Source organism: Meleagris gallopavo, chromosome 4 (assembly GCF_905368555.1).
Source record: "Meleagris gallopavo chromosome 4, MGAL_WU_HG_1.1, whole genome shotgun sequence".
Lineage (NCBI taxonomy): Eukaryota > Metazoa > Chordata > Aves > Galliformes > Phasianidae > Meleagris > Meleagris gallopavo.
The window spans coordinates 17,929,109-17,951,727 of NC_139407.1; the positions used below are offsets into that span (position 1 = coordinate 17,929,109).

Genomic DNA, 22,619 nt, shown 5'->3' on the forward strand with positions numbered 1-22,619 from the left:
GCTCCCGTAGCGCTCCCGGCTCCGCACGAGCGTACCCGCACGGCGGCCGTCTCGGCAAACTTTCCCGGGGCCCGGCCCGGCCCCTTCCCTGCCCCCCTCTCCCCCCCGCTGCCCCCATCCCGCCGCCCCCCGGTGTCACTCACGGCGGCGGCGCCTTTCATCTCCGCCGCCCCCGCCCCTCCCCGACGGCTGGGGCGGGCGGGGGTTCGGTTCGTCCCGCGCAGCCCCGCGGCCTCCCTACGCCGTTCCCCCCGCGGCGGGCGCCGAGCGCGGAGGCAGCAACTTGGCGAGGACTTCGCGGGTTTTTTTTAATTTATTTATTTTTTTTTTTCCCCTTCTTCTCTCCTCCTCCTCCTCTCTCGCCTCCTCCCTCGCCTCCTCCCCCGCCGCTCCTCCCGCTCCCTTCCCGCGGCGGGCCGGCGGCCGCAGCAGACGCCGCGCTGCCGCGAGGATGCCGCAGCTGCCGGGGGCCGGGGGCGGCGGGGGGGACCCGGAGCTCTGCGCCACCGACGAGATGATCCCCTTCAAGGACGAAGGGGACCCCCAGAAAGAGAAGATCTTCGCCGAGATCAGCCACCCCGAGGAGGAGGGCGACCTGGCCGACATCAAGTCCTCGCTGGTCAACGAGTCCGAGATCGCGCCCGGCGCCGAGGTGAGGGGCTGGGGGGCAACGAGGAGCGGGGAGAGGCGGCCGAGCCCCGCGGTGGTGGCCTGGCCCCGGCAAAGGCCCCCTCGGCCCGGCCGGGCTCGGCGGGGCGCGGGTCCCGTGGGAGCGGGCGGCGGCCCCAGCGCTGCCCCGCACGCCGACGGGCCGTGGGCTCTTGGAGGGGTTCACACTGAACTGTCGGGAAGAAATGCCCGACACTAAGCCAACTTCGGAGAGAGCCGCTTGTCGGTGTTCCTGCCTGTTTTCCTTTCTTTTTTTTTTAAAATATTTTTCTCTCTTCCCTCACCTCCCCCCCAAATATGCAATAACGAGGGCAACCTTATTTTCCTTTTGCATTTTGGTACCCATTGGGCGTTTCGGCCGCCGGAGCTCGGCGCGTTCCCGCACGCCGCCCCTCGGGCTGCGCTCTGCCCGGAGGAACCAGTGGTACTGCCCCGCGCCGTCAATGTCCCGTCTTTTGAGGTAGACGGACGCAGTGAACACCCGCACAGTGACTTCTCCTCTTTTCCTTCCTCCTCTCCGGTGCCGGATTCCCCGCGGCCAGGTTTCCAGACAGACTCCAGCGCAGGATTCCTATCATGACAAGGGCAGGGAGCACCCCGAGGAAGGTGAGAACCGCGTGTCCCATGTGCTGCTCCCACCTTCGGGCTGCAATCCGTGTCTGAATTCAGCGTCTTTTGGGGATGGGGGAGCGTTGGGGGAGGAGGTGGATGCGCTGCACATTTATCTCCAGTGACCAAATGGTTGTCAAAAGAAAGACTAATAAGGAGGCCACATGGATCCTCGCTGAAGAAATCACTGTTTTTAGGATGTTGGCTTTGACACAGAGCGACCAGCTATGTTGGGGAGCGGTGTGATTTCCCCCTAACGCATGGTGCCCCTTCAGCCCCTAAGCCTCCATCCGAGCAGCTCTCCTGCTCTCTGTAACACACTGGTGGTTTGTCCGGCCAAAGAAATAACAAAGTTTGTGGAATATTGCTTAGAGAGCCGGGCATGTGTACAAAGAACGAGTGCTGTGAAGGACAAAGGCTGTGCTTAATGTGCAGTGATTATGATCACGGGCTGAAGGAGGTCATCACCTCCACAAGAGTGGGATGCAGCTCAGCCCCAGTGCCTGCCGGGACCCTGTGGTTCCTCACAGAACTGGGTGCTGCACAGCCGAACAGCTGCAATGTCTGTGCTTACGGCCGTGAGGGAAGATCAGCTCTGTGCAGCTCTTTCTCCCCTTGCATCCTCTGAAAAACTCACCTGCAGGCGGTCTTGCTGCCCAAACCTGTCCCTTTGCAGAACCCGAAGCTAAGCAGTTTCCCCACAAAATCACCTCCCCCCCTGGGCTCTCCCTCCGGAGGCTGTTCAGCAGCCTTGGCCCTGGGTTTGCCCCATGCCAGCCCTGCCCTCTGCTCCCGGTTAGGAGAGGAGAGGGTAATTGCCCCTTGTTCTCGCCATCTTCTCCCTCCCCTCCTAGCAGTGATATGGGGAAGCCGTGCTGGCAATGCTTCCCAGCCCAGCATCCTGGAGGGATGTGCGATGTGGGGGAAAACTGCTGCTTGAGGAACATGATGTCAGTGCTGGTGTTTCTGCCTACTCTGGAGGGGAATGGCAAAATAAATGAGTTGCTCTGAGGCATTGATGTTGCATTGGCCCCTCACAAAGTGCAGTGACTCCTTTAAGAATTAACTCTTCTTCAAAAAAATGCGGTTACAAATTGCTGGGACTGCTTTCTGCCAGAAATAATTGCCATAAGCAAGGGAATGTTCTCAGGTAGAACGTTTCCGTGAACACACAGTACCTGTTTAAGTGCTCTGAGGTGCACGCGTAGGGAATAACACCGTCATTGTCTCCTCTTCCGTAGGAAAGCATCCTGATGGCGGCTTGTACAGCAAGGGACCATCATACTCTGGTTACTCGGGGTATATCATGATGCCAAATATGAACAACGACCCGTACATGCCTAACGGATCTCTGTCGCCACCCATCCCCAGAACAGTGAGTTCTCTCCCTGAAGACTTTTCGGGGTTCCTCCGTCGGTCCCACAGCGTGTGGCCGCACCGTGCGTTCGGGCTGTGGCAGTGTCAGTCGCGTTCCCGGTGGAAGAGCCGAACCCCGTGATGAACCGCAGTGCTCATAGCGGGGCCGAGGGAGCCCTGCTTTACACTGCGGGATAATGTGCGGTGGGGCGATGTAAGTGCCGTCTTTGTAGTCGCGAGGACAGATGTGAATTTTCTGGTGTTAACTCTTTGTTTGTTGAGGAGTCTCGAGGGCTGCAGCAGGGCTGCTCAAGCTGCCTGTCAGCGAGATGAAAAGGCTCGCTCCGCTTTTTGCTGCCAGATACGGTATCGCCGGCTGCTGATTGACATTGATGCCCGCCATCGGTTGCTCCATGCAAAAAGGCTTTGTGCACTGGGGAGCAGCGCTCGGGATCGGCTCCCTCCCCACGGCATGCAGCATCACACTGGGGATCGGGGCGGCCACAGCTAGCTCCAGGACGGTCCCTCTGCTCATGGTGCTGTAGATGCCTTTGCAGATGGATCTTAACACACTTTCATTTTTGGATAGGAATTACCTTTACGGATGGATCTTAGTGTCTTTTTAGTTTTGGGTAGTAAATTCTACTGAGTATGTGTAGAGGGTGATGGGAAGACAGTATTGTAACGGTGATGGTTATATTGTCTACCTATCAATTGTGGAAGTTATATTAGAGTGGAGCAGGAAACAAAAAAATTACAATTTTTTTCCCATCCCTTCCCCAGCCCTTGGAAGGGCAGGGAGTGTGCCTTATCTTTGCCAGGCTGGTGCAATTAGTCAACCTAACTAATGTCAAGTGGGCAATGGGGAAGGGCAGTATTCCCCCACGGCTCACTCCAGAGGCGGGCGCTGCATGCATGTGACTTCAGCCGAGGCGTGATCACAAACCCCACCCATTGCACTTACCCAGAGCTGGAGTTGTAGTGTCATGGATGTGTCTTCAGTCTCCATCTTCTGTACACCTAGGAGCTAGTTTGGGACAACCTGTCAGAGAAGAGGCTGCCGCTTTCATTTTCCTGTGGTTTAGAACCGAAATGTCATTATTCTTCCTGTGGTGCTGTACCTCCTCTTCTCCAACTTAATTCTGGTCCAGAAAAAAGTGTTAAGATGAACAGCTCACTGTGGGCCTCAGGTACCAGGGAGAACAGTGCTCAAGAAGGCAACCCGGATCTCTGCAGCTTCAGGCACCAAAAGTTTTTACAGATCCTCATGGTGCTGTGTGGCTGCAGGCACTGAAGCCCCACTCCTCTGCCTGCTTCACTTCTGCAGATAAGTAGGGAGAACTCCTTGAGGAGATATACCCACACAGAAGCATTTTACTGCTGCTCTAATATTTCTGAAGTCCTGTTAGAGACATGCACCTTTTTTTTGTTTTTTTTAAGCCATAAAACAGTCTGTGTCTCTCAGACATGTGCAGGAGCATGCTCCACTGGGGATATGAAGATTTTGTATCTCAAGTGCATCGAATTGCTGTTCCTATCCCACTGTCAGTCTAGGTCCCATCTCACTGGCCCTGGCACAGCTGCTTTGCATGCTGTCCCCATCCCACAGCCGGGGATTAGCATCCCTGTCACTTCGGCCCTTCCGAGGCATTGGATTCACTTAAGAAAATTGCATTCAGAATAACTTAATCTAGCAAGCCAACGGCTTCTATTTTGAGACTTGGATCTTGTGGATGTGTTTATTTAGCTTGGGTTTCCCACTTCAAAGGAATCTGTCCTCTCAGCAAGAAAGTGATTGAGCACTTAAATAAAAACGTATTCATTCAATCTTTGGGGCTGAACGAAAAGTACAGTAGGGAGCTAATGCGCGTGCCAGCTTTGCTGATCGGCCAGGGATCGTCCCCACAAAGGGGAAGAAACGTGGTCAGAGCTGCTCTACAGGAGTCCGTCCCTGCTGTCTGCTATGGGGAGTAGGGTCCTGGGTATCTTGATCTGTCATCTTCAGAGGTATCCAACCACTCGTACAGAAGTGCACGATGATGGAGCTGGAGGGTGTCCTCATTGTTCATCTGTTCTCTCTGTGTGGCTGTGAGTGTAGGTGAGGTTGGAGCAGGAAGACCGTGGTCAGTAGGCACTGCAGGTGTAAAGTGACAAGGCTGTAATGGGATCTCTGTCAGATGGGCAGTGGGACTGGAACAGTGGGCACGGAGTGATCACCAGCAGCTGATTTTGGTGCCTCTAGGATGGAGAGCATTGCACTTCAGCAAGGTGTCCTGTGGAATGTGCTTCTGGTTCATGCTCCCTGTGGCACCACCTGCTTGGGAGCAGCCTTGACACTCTCTTTCTACTATTTTCTGCTTCTTTCTGTGTTTGAAAACTGCCTCAGAGATTTTTATGACCACATCTCTCCACAGTTTTAGCTTATTTTCATGTTTTGATCTTTCTTTAAATCAAAGGATCATTAAAGTTGGAAAAGACCATTAAGATAATCCACTTCAACCATCAACCTGTCCCCACCATTCTCACTGAACCATGGCAGTGTGGAAAATTTTTATTTCAATATTCTTTTCCTCTCAAAGCCAAAATAGAACATCATACCAGCCACTGTGAAGGACAGTGTCCAAATCTTGCATAAATCCACCATAAAAAAAAAATTGCAATTTGGAGCACAAAATTAGAGGCATTTCAAATGAATGCTATGCTTGGAGAGAATTTCTTTCCCCTGGAGTTGTGCTAAAATGCAGATAAACTGCATCCAATGATGAAGGTGTGTTCAGGTGGTGCACTGCTACCCTCCTGCCAGGTACTAAATCCCTGCAAAGTCTGGCTGTGGGATGCCCTGTCCAACAGCATACCAGGTCAGGCGATGCTCGGGCTCAGCACAGATGGGAAGAGCAGCTTCCCTTTCCTGGGAAGGGAAGCTTTTGGTTTTGCTGCCCTGTGACACTGTAACAGTGAGTTACATCAGTGCTGTTCCAGCTGCCTGGCTCTCTGCTGTGTGCTGCTGGCATTTAACCTGGCAAGTGAGTTGGAATGGATCAAGTTGGGTTTGGAAAAATTATTACTCAAATCCCTCTCTCTCCCACACACGTTATTCAGTATCTTCAGTACCCATGGAATAGGGAGAAGAGGAAGCTGTAATGGATTTAACGAGAAAAAATGAAAGAAACACAAAAAAAGCTTAGCTCTTAAGTTTGTGGTTTTGTTGTGATTTCTTTTCCCCTTTCTGTTATTTTGAGAATATTTCTAAGCTAACGGCATCAAGATTCTGCTTGAGATGTAAATCTCCATGAGGAAAACTCATAATAGGAGAGCTGCAAAAAAATGCCAATTTGTTAGGCAGCTCCTCCGCCAGTCTGACAGTGTTCTTAGGCTGGCAGCAAACTACGCTCCTTATCAGAGTGACCTGTGGCAGATGGCGTCATACTTTGGAGTAAGGAATATGAAGGCACTCTGGGAGAGCTGGACAGCTTGATCTGGCTGTAGGTGCCCCTGTTCATTGCAGGGGAGTTGGCGTAGATGACATTTAAGGGTCCTTTCCAACTTAAACAATTCTATGATTCTATGAAATGCTGTTAATGAACCTTGTTAATGAAAGGATATCCCAGAACTGCCCAAAACAAAAAGCGTTTCTTCTTACTCCGAAGCCTGTAATTTTTTCTTTGTTTTGTTTCTAGGGATGTGTGTGAGAATTTTACAGACTAATTGGGCAGATTGAGAAGTATCATTGCATCAGGACTTAGACAAAACTGGTTCGATGACTCTTGTGTTTGGGTTTTTGAGGGGAGTGGGGTTACACAGGGGTTTTGTGGAGCTTCTCCTCCAGGTCCAGCTGCATGGCTGCGGGTAAATACATCTTGTTTGGCGAATAGTTGTGTTCAATGTCCAAAATACCCCATTTTGCTTAAAGAACTTTTCATCCTGATGTCTTCCGGACAGTGTTTTCCAGGGTCAGGCTTGCATTCTTGCTCTGGAGGCAATGATTTCTAGGCATGGAACCCTTAACACACAGATTCTGTGGGCTGGCTTTGAGCTGTCCCATGTCACCTGTGCCTTGCCTCCCGTGTCACTGCTGGGTGACTTCACACCGCAGGGCTGGGCTGATTGAGGCTGGGATGTGAGCCTGGGGGGCAGTGCAAGTTGCTAGGCTGTGTCTGGGCTGAGGGTGGAGCAAAAGTATGTGCCTGTGCAATTAAGCATGAAATAGGTAAGTTCTGTGGATAATTACCCGGCGCTGAGTTGAGCTTGAGGACATGACCTGTGGGAATGGCTGTGGGCTGGTAGCTGTGGGCAGATGCAGGGGAGATGTCCCCCTCGTCCCACAGCATGAAATAGGACCACAAGCTGAGAGGACTTGTCTGGAAACAGGGAGCCTGATGAGAGATGTTCAGGAGGTGACGGCAGAGGTGGGAGCAAAATCTGCAGCTCCTGAGCATCCTTCAGGAAATCATCTGGATGACAGCTCCTCTCTAAAGATATGTTTTTGTGGTGGTGCTTCTTTGTCTTGTTTTGCTTTCATGAAAACAAACCAGAAGTCTGAGAAAGTAAAAACTGGAATGTATGTGGAGTAGGGACTAAGAGAAGTTCTCAACACCTCTATCTGATTAAAAGCAATGCTGATAAGAAGAAAGTTCTTGGCAGTGCTGGCTTGGCTGTTTTCTACACTGTCTTTCCATGAAGGACCAGAGAATTCTGATGAAGTTTTTAAGAAAAAGCAGGGAGGAACTTTAAAAAAAAAAGAGTGTAAAAACTTTTTGTCAAAAAGCACATTTCGGTCTTTTCCCTTTCTCCTTCTCTGCCACTCCAGCAGCACCAGCATCTTCCTCCTCTTCTGTGTCTCATCTTTATTGCCACACACGGATGCAGGTAGCTTACTCCCAGCATCGTGATGTGCACTCTTACTTCTTTCTCGGTCCCTCTATTAGAAATCCAGCACAAATGGGACCAGATAATGAGCACGGCGCACTCCCTCCCCTGGGAAGCTGCTGTCCATCCTGTGCTCCTCCAGCTTCTGAGCTCCTTCAGCATCCAGGAAAATAAGCAGCAATTATAGCGAAAAGTACTTTTTCATCCCAGTAATGGCTTGATACTGAGAGGCAGGGTTGCAGCATCACACGGACCTGACTTCTGATGCTGTTTCAGGAACCTCTGCGATGTTATATGGATTGCCCGCTGGCTTCTGGGGGTTGGTGTTTGTGCTCCCATGTCTGGGGCTCCTGATGGGATGGATGGACAGACAGAGGAGTGGGATGTCCTAGCAGTCTGGCAGGTGGCAGGTCTCTGGCACCTCATGCTTCTCCTCGGCGCTGCTTTGTGGGCATTCTCCTGTCCTCAAAGCAGGCACTGGAGCCACAGAGGAGCGATCTCTCAGTGTGTGCAGAGGGAGAGTAAATTTTCTGGGGATGGAGGAAGAGTAGAGGGGCAGAAAAAAAAACAACAAACGCACATTGGATTACCATAGGAAAGGCTTCTTAATGGTGTTCAAAATTGAGCTTTTGTGTTGTGGTAAAGAGATGGCTTACTATGTTTGCCACCACTTTCAGCCTGTGTGTGCGCTGAGGAATGGCCAAAGTATCCCTGAGACAGTACCAACAATCCAGGTAGTGACAAGGACGTTGGCGTGGTGTCCGCAGGGAAGGAGGGCAGCTCCCGTGCTGCCGTGTCTGAAACGGGCCTGTAATGACTGCAGGGAAAAAAGGAGCTCTGGAATGGCAGAAGGCAAATGATGCAGCTAAGAGGAAATTATTTTTATTGCTAATACGCGAGTGCTCATAATGTCTAATTCTTTACAGCTTATAACGTTTAATTCTTTACAGCTTATGCTTTATTTACACATTCTTCACTTCTCACCACTCCGCATGCCGTAGCGGCAGTGAGCGTATTTCAAAACTACTGTTCTCAAAAGACTCAATTCAGTGGCTTCAGAATGAATAGAAGTGTTTGTTGAAGCGGCAGCGGTGCTCCGGACAGGAGCGGCTCAGCTGTGCGGCATCCCTGGCTCTGCCTCCCATCCTCCCTGTCCCCTCTCCTTCCCACCGGTTCATTTTAAGGCTTCCCTGGAAATGTGTTCCCTGGACAGTGTGGGCGTGTGTTTAATCAAAGCTCAGGGCCGCCTTTCTAGCTGGAGATTTTTGCCTTTGTGCTCACTCGTGAGGGCAGGGGAGGAGGGGATGGAGGGCAGGAGCATCCGACACTCCCAAAAATAGCTCTGTGGTGATCTTTAAGGCAGCGTTACGGCTGTTGTGTGGCTGGAGCAGAGGAAATCTCAGAAGGAGCTCTGCAGTCCTTTATACTTCCAGATCGCTGGTTATCTTCCCAGATAACTGATGAGGATTTAATGCTCGTTCGCCACGTGTTGTGCCTGGTTTAGGCTAAGCGAACTGCTGTCAGTTTACTACAAGGAGCTGCAGAGCAGTACCCAGGGCATCTGTAGCATTTTGCCTTGCATCAGGTGCTAGAAGTCACTAAATGCACCGTGAGTCACAATATTTTTTCCCGATTTGACTCGCTTACCCAATCATATTTTTACTTCAGCCTTTAGGCTTGAAAAAACATGTGCATAATCAGTTCATTTTGTGTGGTCTAGGCTATAAAAATGCCCCCTCTGTTCTTTCCATATGAAAAACGTGTTTTTAATTTTGGGGAACTTATATAATTTTCTGTGCTTTCTTTTGTATTTCAGATTGAAAACAAATGCTGCCTTCCCCTAACTTTGCATGTTCCAATTACGGAGTTGTGAAAATAAGTCATCCCTCAGCTTTTGTTACTTTAAAACAGCTATCGGTGATGTCAGAGTCAATACTAAAAGCATTAAGAATGCTGGCAGAATGTAATGCAGCTGCAATCCAACATGATGTTGGAAATGGGGTTGAGAGCATAAAGGCTTTCCATATTCCCAGGGCGCACAACTGCTCGCGGCCTTGGCTTTGATCTCTTCAAAGGCTGCTGCCTCCTCCTCGATGGAGAGACTTGGCTGCCACTCGCTCGCATTGAAAAAAGGCAGAGGTCTCTATTCAGGCAGAAATCAATCACTGTGCAGGAACAATTATGTGTAATTCAACCATCATGAAAACAGGACGAGATTATGGGTTTGTTACCTGAGTGACTGCGTGGAGATGGGGAGCAGCGGACACCGGCGTCCCGCTGGCACGCTGCATCTCGGTGACAATTAGGGACGTGTGAGCGGTGCAGCGGGCGGGGGCGGCGGGATGACAAATGCTGGTCACGCCGTCCAGCAGAGCAGAAAATGAGGTTACAATTGGGAGATAATGTTTGCATATGTAACCATATTTCAGCAAGCTGGGCAACTTCAGGGAGTGGAGTAGATGGGGTATCGTAAGCAGCACCGCTGTGCGCGGCGAGCTTTCTGCGACCTCGGCGTGAGAAACCCGGACACCACGTCCTAATGAGCTGCCTGCTGGACGCAGCCTGAGGGCAAGAATTTCCTAAAAGAAGCCAGCTCCAGCCCCGAGGGCAAAGGGAGCACATGGGAGCGGGTTAGTGCGCTGTCCCCTCCCTCTGCCTTCCCTCATCTGAGGGGATTTGTTTCGCCTCGCGGCAGCGCATCCCCAAGCACAGCGTTCTCGGATTTGCATGGCAACGTTTTGGCAGTAGTAGGCTGCCAGGGGTGTGACATGATGGTCAAAATATCTTCTGATTTATAATGGCCTCCTTTAATTAGGAACTTGGTGCTTTTTTTGCACCAAGTGAGCAATGGCGCACTGTCTATAAAAAGGGAAAGAACCAGCGTGCATAGTATCAGCCACGAGAATATTTATTTCAAGTGTTATTGCCTATAAAGTCTTAAAATAGTTTTCCTCCCAAAAAGGCAAAATAAAACACAGATGACTGATTATAGAATGGTATCCCTGCTCAGCTCGGCACATAGGACATGCTTCACCTTTTATACTGCTCATGCCTAGACATCAGAGGCGCAAGAAGCTGCTTTGAGTTACAGATCTTCAAACAATAAGTCAAAACAAAAAATCAATCCCTCCAGTCCCTGGGTGCAGTTAGCTAAAGATAAAAGAGAAAAATAAAGTTATGCTAAAGCAGATAGAGGAAAGGAGCAGATACGCCAAGGAAACACAGAGGACAAGTGCAGAGCTGAAGTGGGCCCAGTGTGAGCCAACATCAATGAATTTTTATCTTATCAAAAAGTTTTAGGGTTGCCAGTTCATTTCAGACTGGATCACTCTGCTCCAGGGTTGCCTGGAGCCTTGCCTTCAGCACAAGCTGCTCTCCCCACCCTCACACACCTCCTGCATGCCCCTAAATACCGAGGCAGGGGGCTAGGCTGTGCCTCTCCCTCCCTGCAAAACTGCTGCAGACTGCAGCAGCGAGCTGAGGGCTCTGAAAATCCCTTCAAAGATGAACTGTGATTTCTGATTAAATGTTTGGTGAAAAATGCAGAATCTCAAACAAAAACAATGAAGGCATTTTCTTATGGTGATATGTCCCCACCTCCTCTGCCTTGCTGTGCATTTAAATGGTATAGGGATGTTTTTAACATAGGAAAAAAAAAAGAGCAGTCTTATTTATCTTTTTTGATCGTAGGCTGATTGATTATATTTTAGATGCCAGCTGTCTTGACTGAATCGAGCACATTGCTCAAGCCTTTGCCTACAAGAAGGAGAGCGTCACAGCCCTGGTATGTGTCTGGATAGCTCCAAGAGTACAGAACTAACTGGGAATGCTGATTGGTAGAGGTGGGAAGTTGCCAGCAGCAGGGGTTAAGCTGGGGCTGGAGCTGTCCCGCCAATGCCAGCCTGTTTCTTCTGGTCCCACCGGTTGATGTTGTCTGGGCAGAACATGCGTGCTGCAAAAGTGCAAGCAGGTCTGTGGCTTGGCAATGGAAATGTCGCCTGTGGGACATGCTGCTGACCAAGGGAGAAACCATTGTAGGGACAGCTGATGCCTAGGCAGGGAGCAGAAGGTCATGACAAAATGAGAAATCCTGTACATGTGGTGCCTTCTGATCTTGTTTCCTTCCTGAAGGATGCAAAGCACAAGTTTCGAAACGTGCTGGTTTGAAGCAGGATGAACCAGGAGGCTTTCAGCCAAGCGCGGGGCTCAATCAGCCAAACCTGAAGCGGAAGGTGCTGTAGCCAACCCTGCAGAGTGCTTTGCTTGCTTTTGTTTGATGCCTGCATCGTGTGGACACAAAAGAGCGAATGGAGCTGTGGGCCTCTCCTGCCCAGGGAGCAAGGCCCTGCCTGGCCCCTGTGACGAGCACCAGCTGCCTGTCTTCAAACCTGGAGATGGAGTGTCTCAGAGGAACGTGCTGGCTGGCCTTGTGCTTCTCAGCATGAGGCTTTTCTCCCTTTGTCTTTCTCAGCCTGGCCATGCCAAGTGTCCCAACAACAGCAGAGCAATAACACTCCTCATTTAGGGCAGCACCTCACTGAAGCACTTGCATTTCAACAGCACAGAGGCAACTCTGATGTGCCAAAGGACACTGTGGATGCCCCATAGTATGTGTTGCTCTCTGGAGAAGACAGCCAGGCCGGGCCCCCTGGGAGGGTACCTGGACAGGTGGTGGCTGCTGGTGGGCATGTCTGTGACTTGGCTTCACCAGAGCAGATAGAGCCCTGGGGGATGTGTTGGCTCAGAGACCTATCCCAGTGCAGCCCAGCCTGCAATAGGAGGCAGATGTTTGCAGAGTGTGTGTTATGGAAATCAGACCAGTCAAAACTTGACTGGCCTACAGTAATGCTCCTCTCCTCACACCAATGGCAGCTGAGTTTTCTTTGGCTGGAGGTAGGAAAGAACTGCTGTGCTCTGGGCTGCAGCCGGAATGGGGCAACCAGGGCATGCTCTGCCACTCCCAGCCCTTGACATGCCCAGGACACTCCATGCAGGCTCCCCCTTGGCCCAAGCCCCATGGGAGCAGTGGGCATAGTGATGATGGCAGGGTTGTGCAGCTGTCAATTTGCTTGTCTGCCTACGCCAGCAGCTCACACATCACCCCACCACGTCCAACATGGCCCCAGGCACACAGTCATCTACCGACACCCAGCAGTACAACCTAGCAGGGGCTGCCACCGTTCACCACATCACCAGCAGTACTTTTTTGGGCTGGGCATAAGGGAGGGAGTCCATCTCCAGCACTCCCCTGGCAGCCTGAGCAGCTGGACCTGCAGAAGTATTGAATTAGCTTTGTTATACTGCTGATCTGGAGTAATTACTGGTGTAAGCCGATGCAGTCCCATTATTGCTGATGGGATTGTGGCTCTTCATGTCACAGGTGAATTGGGCTCAATTAACCAGAGCTGTGGTCTTAATTAGATGCTCTTCTCTCCAAGCCTCCTTGCAGAGGTGGGACATCCGTTCCACCTAACCGCCCCACAGTCCCCTGAGAGGAGATGACTGCATGTTACCCTGGGTACAACACAGCATCCTCACCTGGGGAGCAGGACCCATCATGAGGCCATGCCCATCTGCTGGAGGGGCCCTTCCTGAGGCATCACTTGCTCCACTAAATATAGCGCCTCCTGGGCTCTATTTCTGGCACACATTTTAGGCGCTGGGAGCCCTGTGGGACTCCCACTGCTGAGCGTGGCAGGAGAAGCGGCAGCTTCCTGAGGGCCTGCGTCCTCCCTGCCAGGAAGGATGTGCTTGGGACGGAAAGCTTGCGTGGGGCTGCCTGGCCGGCTGCTGCCAGACAGACGGTGTGACAGCTGATGGCTGTCTCCTCCCCAGCTAACCAAGAGTTCTTTCCTCTGCCTGCTCAAAGCTTCTTTTCCATTTTGCCCCTCCTTAAAAGCTCATGAGAAAGTAGCCAGCTGAAGTCCTCTGCCCGCCAATGACACAGCCATTGGGACAAGGCTAAACATGTGGTTGAGGGCTGGTTGGGTGCACAGCCTCCAGCAAACCCCTCTCAAACCACTTCCCTCTGTCACCCTGGGACTCGGCAGGGTCGTTGTCGCTACCCTTCGCGTGTCAGCTTTTGAGCCGGAAAGTGCCTGCAGATAGCAAGGAAGGGACCGGCAGCTGGAGGCCCCAGCAGTGCCTGAGGATGGTGGAGGTCGTGTTTTCTCATGGCCTTGCCGAGTCCTCCCATTGGGAAACTGAGGAGCTGTGGGCAGCTGCAGGGGCTGCTCGTCCCCAGCTGGGCTCCCGAGGAGTGCAGGTCAGTGCTTCATGCTGATGCCCTATGCTTTAGACTCATTTTTCAGACTAGGTGTTACTTTGAACTCTTGCTGTAGATGCTCATCCTGCAGACATTCTAAAATTACGTTTTTGGAGGCTTGCTTGGGCTGAGGGGGGACGGTGCCTCCAGAGGATCCTCAGGGAAGGGTTGTTTGAGTTGTCTTGCCTGTAATCCACTGGCTTTAACGAAGGACCCCTCATTTCTCAGCAAGTGTGCAGGTGCGAGACTGGTGTTTAATGCCCTGGGGTCTGCGATACCAAAACATGCCTGTCACTGCACAAAGGGCAGGCACAGAGGAAGGCGCTGTTATTTTGGTTTGCAGTGGTTGCTTCGCTGCTGAGATAAGCTGTGGTGGGTGGCATGCACATCAGACGCTACCCTGCACTCGAAAAACAGAAAACAAACAAAACTGAGATAAGCAGTGCTTTAAGGAAGATCAAAAACTTGTCTGTGTTTTTCCTCGCCGTGGGAGAACCTATGGTCCTACCACCAGATCAAATGCAGGTTAGTGTAGTTATACACAAGGCTCTTGTGCAAAGAAGTGGCAAATGAACACTGTTACCAAGAGGATATGACAGGTTTGGTGTGCGTCATCTCACTGACACACCAAGAAAACACTCTGAAAAAGTTATTTGTGTTTCGATGTAGATGCTCAAACATTCTCACACAGCAGCAGGAGGCAGGGAGATGGCTGTTTCAGGTAGGAAGGGCACAAAACTCGTCTCTGGTTACTTTGTCTCCTTTAGTAGACAGTGCATTGTTGCTTTCTCAGCCTGCTTTGTTTTCATTTCACCCAGGCTTCGCAGGAGCAGCAGCTCCTTCTTGCACTCAGTTAATTATGTACCTCCTGATGCACTTTCAGCCCTGTCACCCCAGATGGGTCAAAACCCAATGGTTGGATGAAAGCACAACACTGCTGAGCTGTATTTTCTTGCTGAAGGTTTATGTGCCTCTCCCTTTCACTTTCATAGCTTGCATACATCAGGCTACTTTCTGCTGCTATTGCTGTGCAATAAGTCACTCTCTAACCTTAGCTCTGATCCCAGCCATCTTTCCCTGGAGATGCACACTGCTTCTTTCTTCCGCAGTTGCCAACAGGCAGGTTGCATTCATTCCACATATCTGAGGTCCTCTGATGGTGCTCGGTGACATTCCTGCTTCCTTGAGCATTGCTCCGGAGCATCCATCTTGGGGATGGCTTCGCTCTTGGGGATGGCTTGGGGAGCTGCCACTGGGAGGGCACACAGGCAGCTCTCCTCTCTCAGTGAAATCTCATGCCAGCTGGGTAATGGGGGGAGATTAATGACTGTCTTGGAAGCCAGTTATCCAGCATGCCGGCCGGAGGGCAAGCATCGTGATAGTTGCAGCAGCTGGTTTGGAGAGGAGGGAAATGAGGGGAAGATAAAATTGCACGCCCAGAATGCCAGGGTAGCCTGTGTTCGTGCTTTGATGTCTTCTCCCTCCACACCCTCCTGTGGGTTAAAAATGAAACTAGACTGCATTTATAATGGGTGTGTGAATATCTGTATTTAGCTGCAGCAAGCAAGCTTTTGGGCTGGAGCCTCGTGTGTGTGTGTGGTGTTGGAGAGATGCAGCTGGGAGTGAGGCAGGGAGCTTTCTGTGCCCTGCTGTGAGGACACCCAGACACACACCCATCAGCCCACTGATTCAGGATCTGTAGCCTAACAAATCCCAACAGGCATGGATGTGCGAGGAGACAAGGGGAGACTCAGCACCCTTTTGTTCCTCCTTAATGGTGCTGAAGGTTGTAGGTCAGCATGCAGACTACCCCTGCCCCTCTTTGTGACTATAGTCAGATTGCTGACCAGGACAGTGACTCCACACAATAAACAGACAGCAGCAGACCCACCTCAAATTCCCTAGAACCGATGTGTACAACAGGAAAAGCAGGGCTGAGAGACTGGAAGGAACAGCACCCTCCTGCCAAGGCACTTCTGAGTGTGCAAACAGGAGCTCCTCCAGCCTGCTGGGTGCACACCAGAAGGCGGCGTGGGGGAACAGAGCTGCTCCTGCTATTGTGCAACACCATTGCATCCACTTCTGCACGGTGTGCTTTAATCAGCAGCCCTCCCTCTGGCCCCCGGGCCTCAAAATTCCACAAAACCCAATTAACAGAGATGAGAGAACTCCAGCATGTACACATATGAAATTTCAGAAGGCTAAAGAAGAGACTCCTAATACCATAAAGCCTGCCCTAAAGTAAAATTTGCATCTGAAATCTACATAGCTAACCCCTGCAAGGAAGACAAGATCGTTGAGTACGCTGCTTCCCCCTCAGGTAAGGGGTAACTTACTCAGATTTTGTTGGGTTTGACTCCAGTCAGTTTGCAGTCAGGTAGCACTGCAGAGCTGATGCAGCACCAACCCTGCATGAGGTGCCAGTCCTACCTGCAGCACAGCTGTCTCTGTAGGAGAGCAGCAGCCTTGGAGGATCAGGAGAACTTCTGTAGGTGAGCAGCCCAATGCAGGCTCATACAAGCTCAATAGGGGAAGTATTTAAGACTGAGCTAATTAGCACCCACCAATTCAGCGCATTGAGCCCAGGTGTTTTGTGCTTTGTTGACCCAATGGTATATTGGCTTGTTCAGGTTGCCTGCCCTGAGAAAAACAAAAAACAAAACAAACAAAAAACTCAGCAAAAAAAAGTCCTTCTACAACACAGGTTAGATGTTCAGAGAGGAACTGATGAAAGAAGTGACTTAGCCCTTCCAGATCAATCCTTTGTTTTACCATCTCATTTGTTTCAGATACAGTTTCTCCTTCTATTATCCTATCCTGTGGCTTAATTGCATACTAATGTTTCTGTGGCTGTGCTCATTTCTGAACCTTCATGTGCATGCCTTCAGTAAGAATGGCACACCAGGCACACCTTTTCAACTGGGAGAAGCCAGGTGAGAGCTGAAGCCCCTTGCCCAAGTTCCTACAGAAGCACAGCACAGCCTCTGGCAGGGCAGGGGGATCAGGCAGCGTGCTGGCAGCCCAGGTAAGCATTTCACTGCCAAAACACGAGGCCTCAAAGCTGCTTTTTTTATTACCTCCGGATTCTGCAGAGGGCTCGTTATCTCACGCTGCGAGCCAGCATGATCAAAGACCCAGGAAAGGTCAGGCATTCCTGCAGGAGCCACACTCAACCAACACTCCCCCAACCCACAACACCTCTTGAAATCCTTTATCTCACTAACGAGCCAGCCTATGGATTAGCCAGCCCTGCCTCAGCTTGATGGTGAGAGCACCCAACACCTGGCCTGGACTTTCTGAAGAGGAGAGTGTTTTTTTCTTTTATTCTTTATGATTTTGTTTTGTGAAGGAGGCAGAGTTTCCTTCCTCCACCTTATCACAGGGGAGCTCAATGCTGAGAAAAAGACTTATCTCCGTGCCATGCAAAGAACCTGCTTTTCTCACGGTGTTGGCTTCTGGTGTATCACACAAAGTGATACAAATGGTGAATTAAAATATCCTGCACCTGAAAAATCATCCATGGCGCCTTCCAGCGAGAGAGTGTTGCTCTCTCAGTGCTTGACTGGCCTGTTTGCCCACAAGAGCACAGTTGTCACACTCTGCCACACTTGGAGGTGCAGGGGAGTGTAACTTGCAAGGAAAATCAAACTATCCCTAATAACGGGGCAGTGGTAAACTTCAGAAGTGCCTCTTGAACAAAATAACATGTAATCTTTGCATAGTATTGGGGTTTCACTTGAGGCTTGACTGTGGGGCAACCCCTCGTCACAGGCAGGGTGCTGTGAGCAGCCGTAGGACCATCTGGAGGGGTGATTTACGGGGGGCTCGGGCAGTCTGGCAATTCAGGCTCTCTTTTACGATGTTTAGACTTTTACCCGTGTTATAAAGTGCAGCATAGGCTTTTTATGAGGATTTAGGTGCCTGCTGCACAAAGCTCAGGCTGTGGGTTGGGTGTTGTTTTTTCCTTTTAAGAATGACTTTAAATTTTAAAGGGCAGCTCTTGAATTAAAAAAAAAAAAAAAATCAAGTCTAGCAGCAGGCAGGAATATCCCACGCAGGATTTAAAAGGCGTCATGTGCATTGTGCATACCAGCAGCAATTTTTAAGCCCATTGGCACCTTCCCAGAGGCGAGCGCAGAGGCCAAAGTGAAGTTGGAGGAGATCCAGCCCTGCCATCAGTGGGAGAGACATTTTGGGTCTGGAGGACCCACATTTGGGTCACGCAACTGTGTTTTGGCAGCTCTCAGAGGCTGACTTAGCACCATAGCTGACACGGGAACATCCCTTGAAGCCTGCTTGGTTGGCTCTTCATGGGTCTGGTACCCACAGCTGAGCATCCATACCTGGTTTGTACGAAGTGTGTGTGCATTCAAAGTGTTCGAAGCTCTGCTTCTTTACACTTGTGCTTCACCCCACTCATTCTCTGCTCATTCTGAGCTGTATACTGTGATCATTACACTTCTAGCTACACTCACAATTTTGTGTTTCCCTGTGATTGTGATTCCTCATGGGACAGATCCAGAAAATTAAGCTAGTAGTTTTTGAGCATTCTGTTTGTACTGAGGTAATCTTTCACGATATGGCAGAGAAATAATTTCTGTTATGACCTTCTACTGATGATTCAAATAACCTGTCTCAGAGACATCCTGTTTCTGGAGGGCCCTATTGCTTTAATTCCTATTAAAATTGGTTTTGCCTTCTGTGGAACAGTACTGCAGAAATTAAGTACTTGCAAATGCGTTTTACCTCCAGATATATGTTGCTGTTTGAATTTTCAATCCTAGTGAAGCTTTAGCAGACTGCTACTTTTGGCCTAATCATTTGTACATTTTTAGGGATTTTTTTTTCTTAGTTTAAAAATGAATATTTTATTTTAAGCCTTTGGACCATCTTGCCCACATCCAGTGATGGATGTCTAATGAGATGACTTTTTACCTCCACTAAATGGTTATATTGTTTGCGCTGATGTATGCTAAGACTTGATGCATTAAATCTTTGGTCATTAGCAGATGCCATTAGCAGAAAAGTCCAAATCACTTAGAGCTGTGACTTAAGACTTTTCATTAAAACCTGAATTTGCATGTTATTGGATAAATCTGTTAATACGGTTTAGCTGGACTCAGAGAAGTTACTTGAAAACTTTTTTCCAGTGGGTATGCAGGGTCAGCAGTGCCTGAGAGCCTTAAAGTTTAGAAAATGACCTCTCTGGTGCTTGCTTTGTACCCTACTGTATGCTGGGTGACCCTCTGTTAACCCAACTGCGTACAAGCTGCCACCAGGCCCTTAACTCCCTAAAATCCAGTGGCAGGGGCTCTTCATTGCTTGACAGTATATGGATGGCCCTTCCTGGACCTTTGGTGGCAGGCAGGGCTGGCCACGGCAAAAATTTGCCCATATGGGGGGAAAGCTTGCCCAGGACAAAGATTGGCTGAAACATCATTGAAGTAGAGTCTCCACTCCTCCATTTTCACATCTGTTTCCATCCTGTATTCTTGGATTCCCTATTTTTAGAAGGCAAAGGAAGTAGGATTGCTTCCTCAAGTGCCAGTCACATTGGGTAGTGTGGGTAGCTCAACTTGGTCTCTGCTGTGTTGGACGTAAGCAGGTATTGTCCAGTCAGCCTTTCTGCTGCAAACTCAGGTGCAGCAAAGCAGCTCATGGACACATACTAGTGTGCCAAGTGCTTCCACAGCTCTTTGAGTCCTTGTTCTTGCCTTCATGAGACAAGAGCGTCTCTTCTTAAAAAATCCCCACTCAAAGAAAAGTTTACCTTTTTCAGCCTTTTCGGTCTCCATTATGGCACTTGGCATTGAGTAGGCCATGATACGGACTTGATGTAAACATGTACTTGGGAGTGGTCTTATTTCAAGTCGTTTTCATCCACTGTGTGTCATACTGAAGGGCATTGCCTGGTCAGTCACAGAAACACGAGATGGGGCTTTTTGTGGGCTCACAGCAGGAGCCTTGACCTGCATCCTGTGGGACGCAAAGAGGTCAGTGAGGAAGAGTCGCCTCATCCTGTGACGCACATCGTGGCCCCAGCAGGAACACCAGCCCTCAGGGCTGTCCTCTGGCCACTCACTCCCACACCAAGTTCACATATTTATCCAATTGGTGATGTCTCTTTTGGTGAAAAAGTTTCCAAGCTCAGTTTGGGTGCTGGAGGATGCAGAGGACTGGCCGTGTTTCAAAGCTTGTACGAGAGCATGGTGTCAGCTTTGTGGAAACGTCACAGTGTTTGTGTTCACCTTGGCCAACAGAGGACGGAGAGGGCTATGAACAGTGGAAAATGATGGGAAAAAATGCCTTTTTGGCAGTCCCACTTATTTACAGCATACTTAGCAGAAGAGGTATGCTTGCTGCTGCTGAGCATGGGATTTGCTGTTGCAAACTAATGCATGTTTGATGTGGGTCTCTTTGCACCCATATACATCAGGAAAAAAGAGAACCATGCAGGGTGGACAAAGTTAAAGGACCATCATGTGGGAACAGGAGCTCAGAATGAGCACTGGCCTGTGAAGTTGAGCAGCATTTGCTGGGAACCAGTGACCATCGGAGAGACCTCATTGCTGCGTTGGAGAGTGAAATCAAACATCACAAAATGTTTTAACAGCAGAAGCTTTCCAAGCGAGTCTGCGGCTTTGCTGGCGATTTCATGCCCTATCAGTTGTTAGCGAGTATTTCTGAAACTAATGGGCCATGCGACGTTAGGCATAATCTGTACACATGTGCACTGGCAGCCTGCAAATAGCAGCAGGCTTGTCCTCTTCCTGAGCAGGCTGGGAAGCACTGGCCGGCTCCCTGTGCAGTGCTGCAGCACCTCGGGTCTCCCTATAGCCTTCCAGAGCAGGCGAGAACAACAAATTAAGGAGTCGTGAGAGAGAAGAAAACTGAGATAGCAGGGGATTTCTAATCAAGTTATTTTAGTGCTGGGTGTGCTTTAATCACTCACTTAATGGCAATGCTTAATGAACACTTGAAATAAAGCATGTTTCTGTCAGAGATTCAACAGCCATGTTTTTAAAGATGTCTTGGGGGAACTCAACTGTTCATTACAATTTTTCGGCAAAAAGCAGTCAGAGTTGTGCTATATTAATTTCCAAGATGGAAAGGGATGAAAAAATAAAGTTGCCAAAAGAAGAATGTAGAGAAGCTAGTTTTCACACCAATGTCACAATTAACCTGAATCATGTTACTGATTATAATGCATCTAGATAGATGCTTATCCCAGGTTTTGTCAAATCCCATTCACTCTTGTCTTTGCAGCACTCCCCTGGCTGCTGTACTTGGGCTTTCATTGCGTTTCAACACTATGGACTTGAAGCAGAGCAGTTTGCCCTTCGTCTGTGGCCGTTCCTGTACACTGCCTGCATTTCCCAGGTGTGATGCCTTGTGCTCTAAGCAGTACGAGCTCCAGTCCAGAAAAGAGCCCAGCATCACTGGGATGTACTTTGCCACCTTATTTGGTTGAGTACCATGACTGTCATGACCCCGAAACAGGAGGGATCAGCAACATAAACATAAACATAAACTTCCTCACTGCCGAGCTAGAAGAAGTGCAAAATACTGACTCTTTTATTTGTCTTCTGTAGGTCAGAATATTGCTTAGCCCCTGTTATCAAGGGAGTGATTCAGGTGGTGCTTTCAGGTGAGGTTGGAAGCAAGGCTGCTGATCGCTACCTTCGTACCTGCTACCTCGTTTGCTCTGCTGCAGTGTCTTGTAGTTGGAGAAGGTTTTGAAAATTAAACATAAAGCAGTCTCTTCTGTCAAGAGATTAGGAGGAGGCTGGCTTTATACATAAAACTATTTGCTGTAAATAAGTGGCTTGGGGATGAGGGGAACAATCCGACCTCTTTATATCAAGCTTGCTGCTCCTCTGCAGTTGTTCACAGAAGGAGATTGTACGCCAGCTCCCAGGAAGGTGACAAATTATAATTGCAGTTATTGCTGGCATTGATTATCTGTTTCACCTACGAGTAACAAGCTTTGGCCAGAACACCTTCCACCTCCAGTGTTTGTCCATGACAGCTCATCTTCTCACACAGCCCTGGTTTTCACACTGCTCCCAGGCCGTGCTCTTCTTCCTCTTGCATTTCTACTGCAACAGCTGGTCATCAAAGGCATAAACTCAGAGTCAGTTTAGCCATTAAAATGCTATCGCTATTTTGAGAGAGCAACTGAAACTGCCATCTCTGTGTTTGATAAGTCCTTCTGTCTAAGAATGATTTCAGGGCTCTAGAAAGAAGAAATTAAATAGGCTAAAAAATGCACAGATTTTCCTTGTGTTTTTCCAGGCCAAGGTATCCTCAAATCCTCCAGCAAGTCATTGGTCGTCTGGTACTTGTGATAGCAGGAGTGGAAAGGGTTGTGTTTTCTGTTGTTGGGTGTTTGACAGGGCTATCTGCTGTTGTGTTTTCTTCTCTCAATTTACTGTTTGCTGTTAAAAACCTGAAACCCTCCTTTTCAGGAAGAAAAGGGAATGTGTACATTTAGCTATGTGGATCTGCTTGTCTCCTGCGTTAAGAATTTTTGTTGCGTTGTTTCTTTGTGAGTTTTTTTTTGTGTGTGTTTTTGTTATTATTGTTGTTGCTGTTGTTTTAATTTGGCTATTTTAGCTTGAACTGAGAAGACCATCTGCCAGTTCCCATACCCAGCACACAACTTGTTGACAGTAGAGGAGAAGTAAGGAGCTGGGGGCATTTGGGGTCTTTTTAGAGGCAGATCAATGTTTAAAAGAAAAACAAGAAGAAAGAACAGAGCTGTTTTGGGTGTTGCTTTCAGCCTTTTGTTCTCCTTTGCTGGGACAACCTGACAGTGGGAGCAGCGGTGAGGTGTGATGGTGGCCACATGGGA

General features: G+C 49.5%; 1 protein-coding gene across 4 annotated transcripts in view; it reads left to right on the forward strand.

Annotated features, from left to right (window-relative positions):
• Positions 1-316: 316 nt before the first annotated feature.
• The window catches only part of LEF1 (lymphoid enhancer binding factor 1), a 54,206-nt gene continuing 31,903 nt past the window's right edge, over positions 317-22,619 (forward strand). For all 4 annotated transcript variants that reach the window (XM_085222300.1, XM_085222299.1, XM_085222302.1 and 1 more), the window contains exons 1-3: positions 317-652; positions 1,212-1,275; positions 2,520-2,653. In XM_085222300.1, the coding sequence (XP_085078426.1) occupies positions 452-652; positions 1,212-1,275; positions 2,520-2,653 (399 nt within the window). In that variant the 5' untranslated portion in view covers positions 317-451. The remainder of the gene's footprint in view (positions 653-1,211; positions 1,276-2,519; positions 2,654-22,619) is intronic.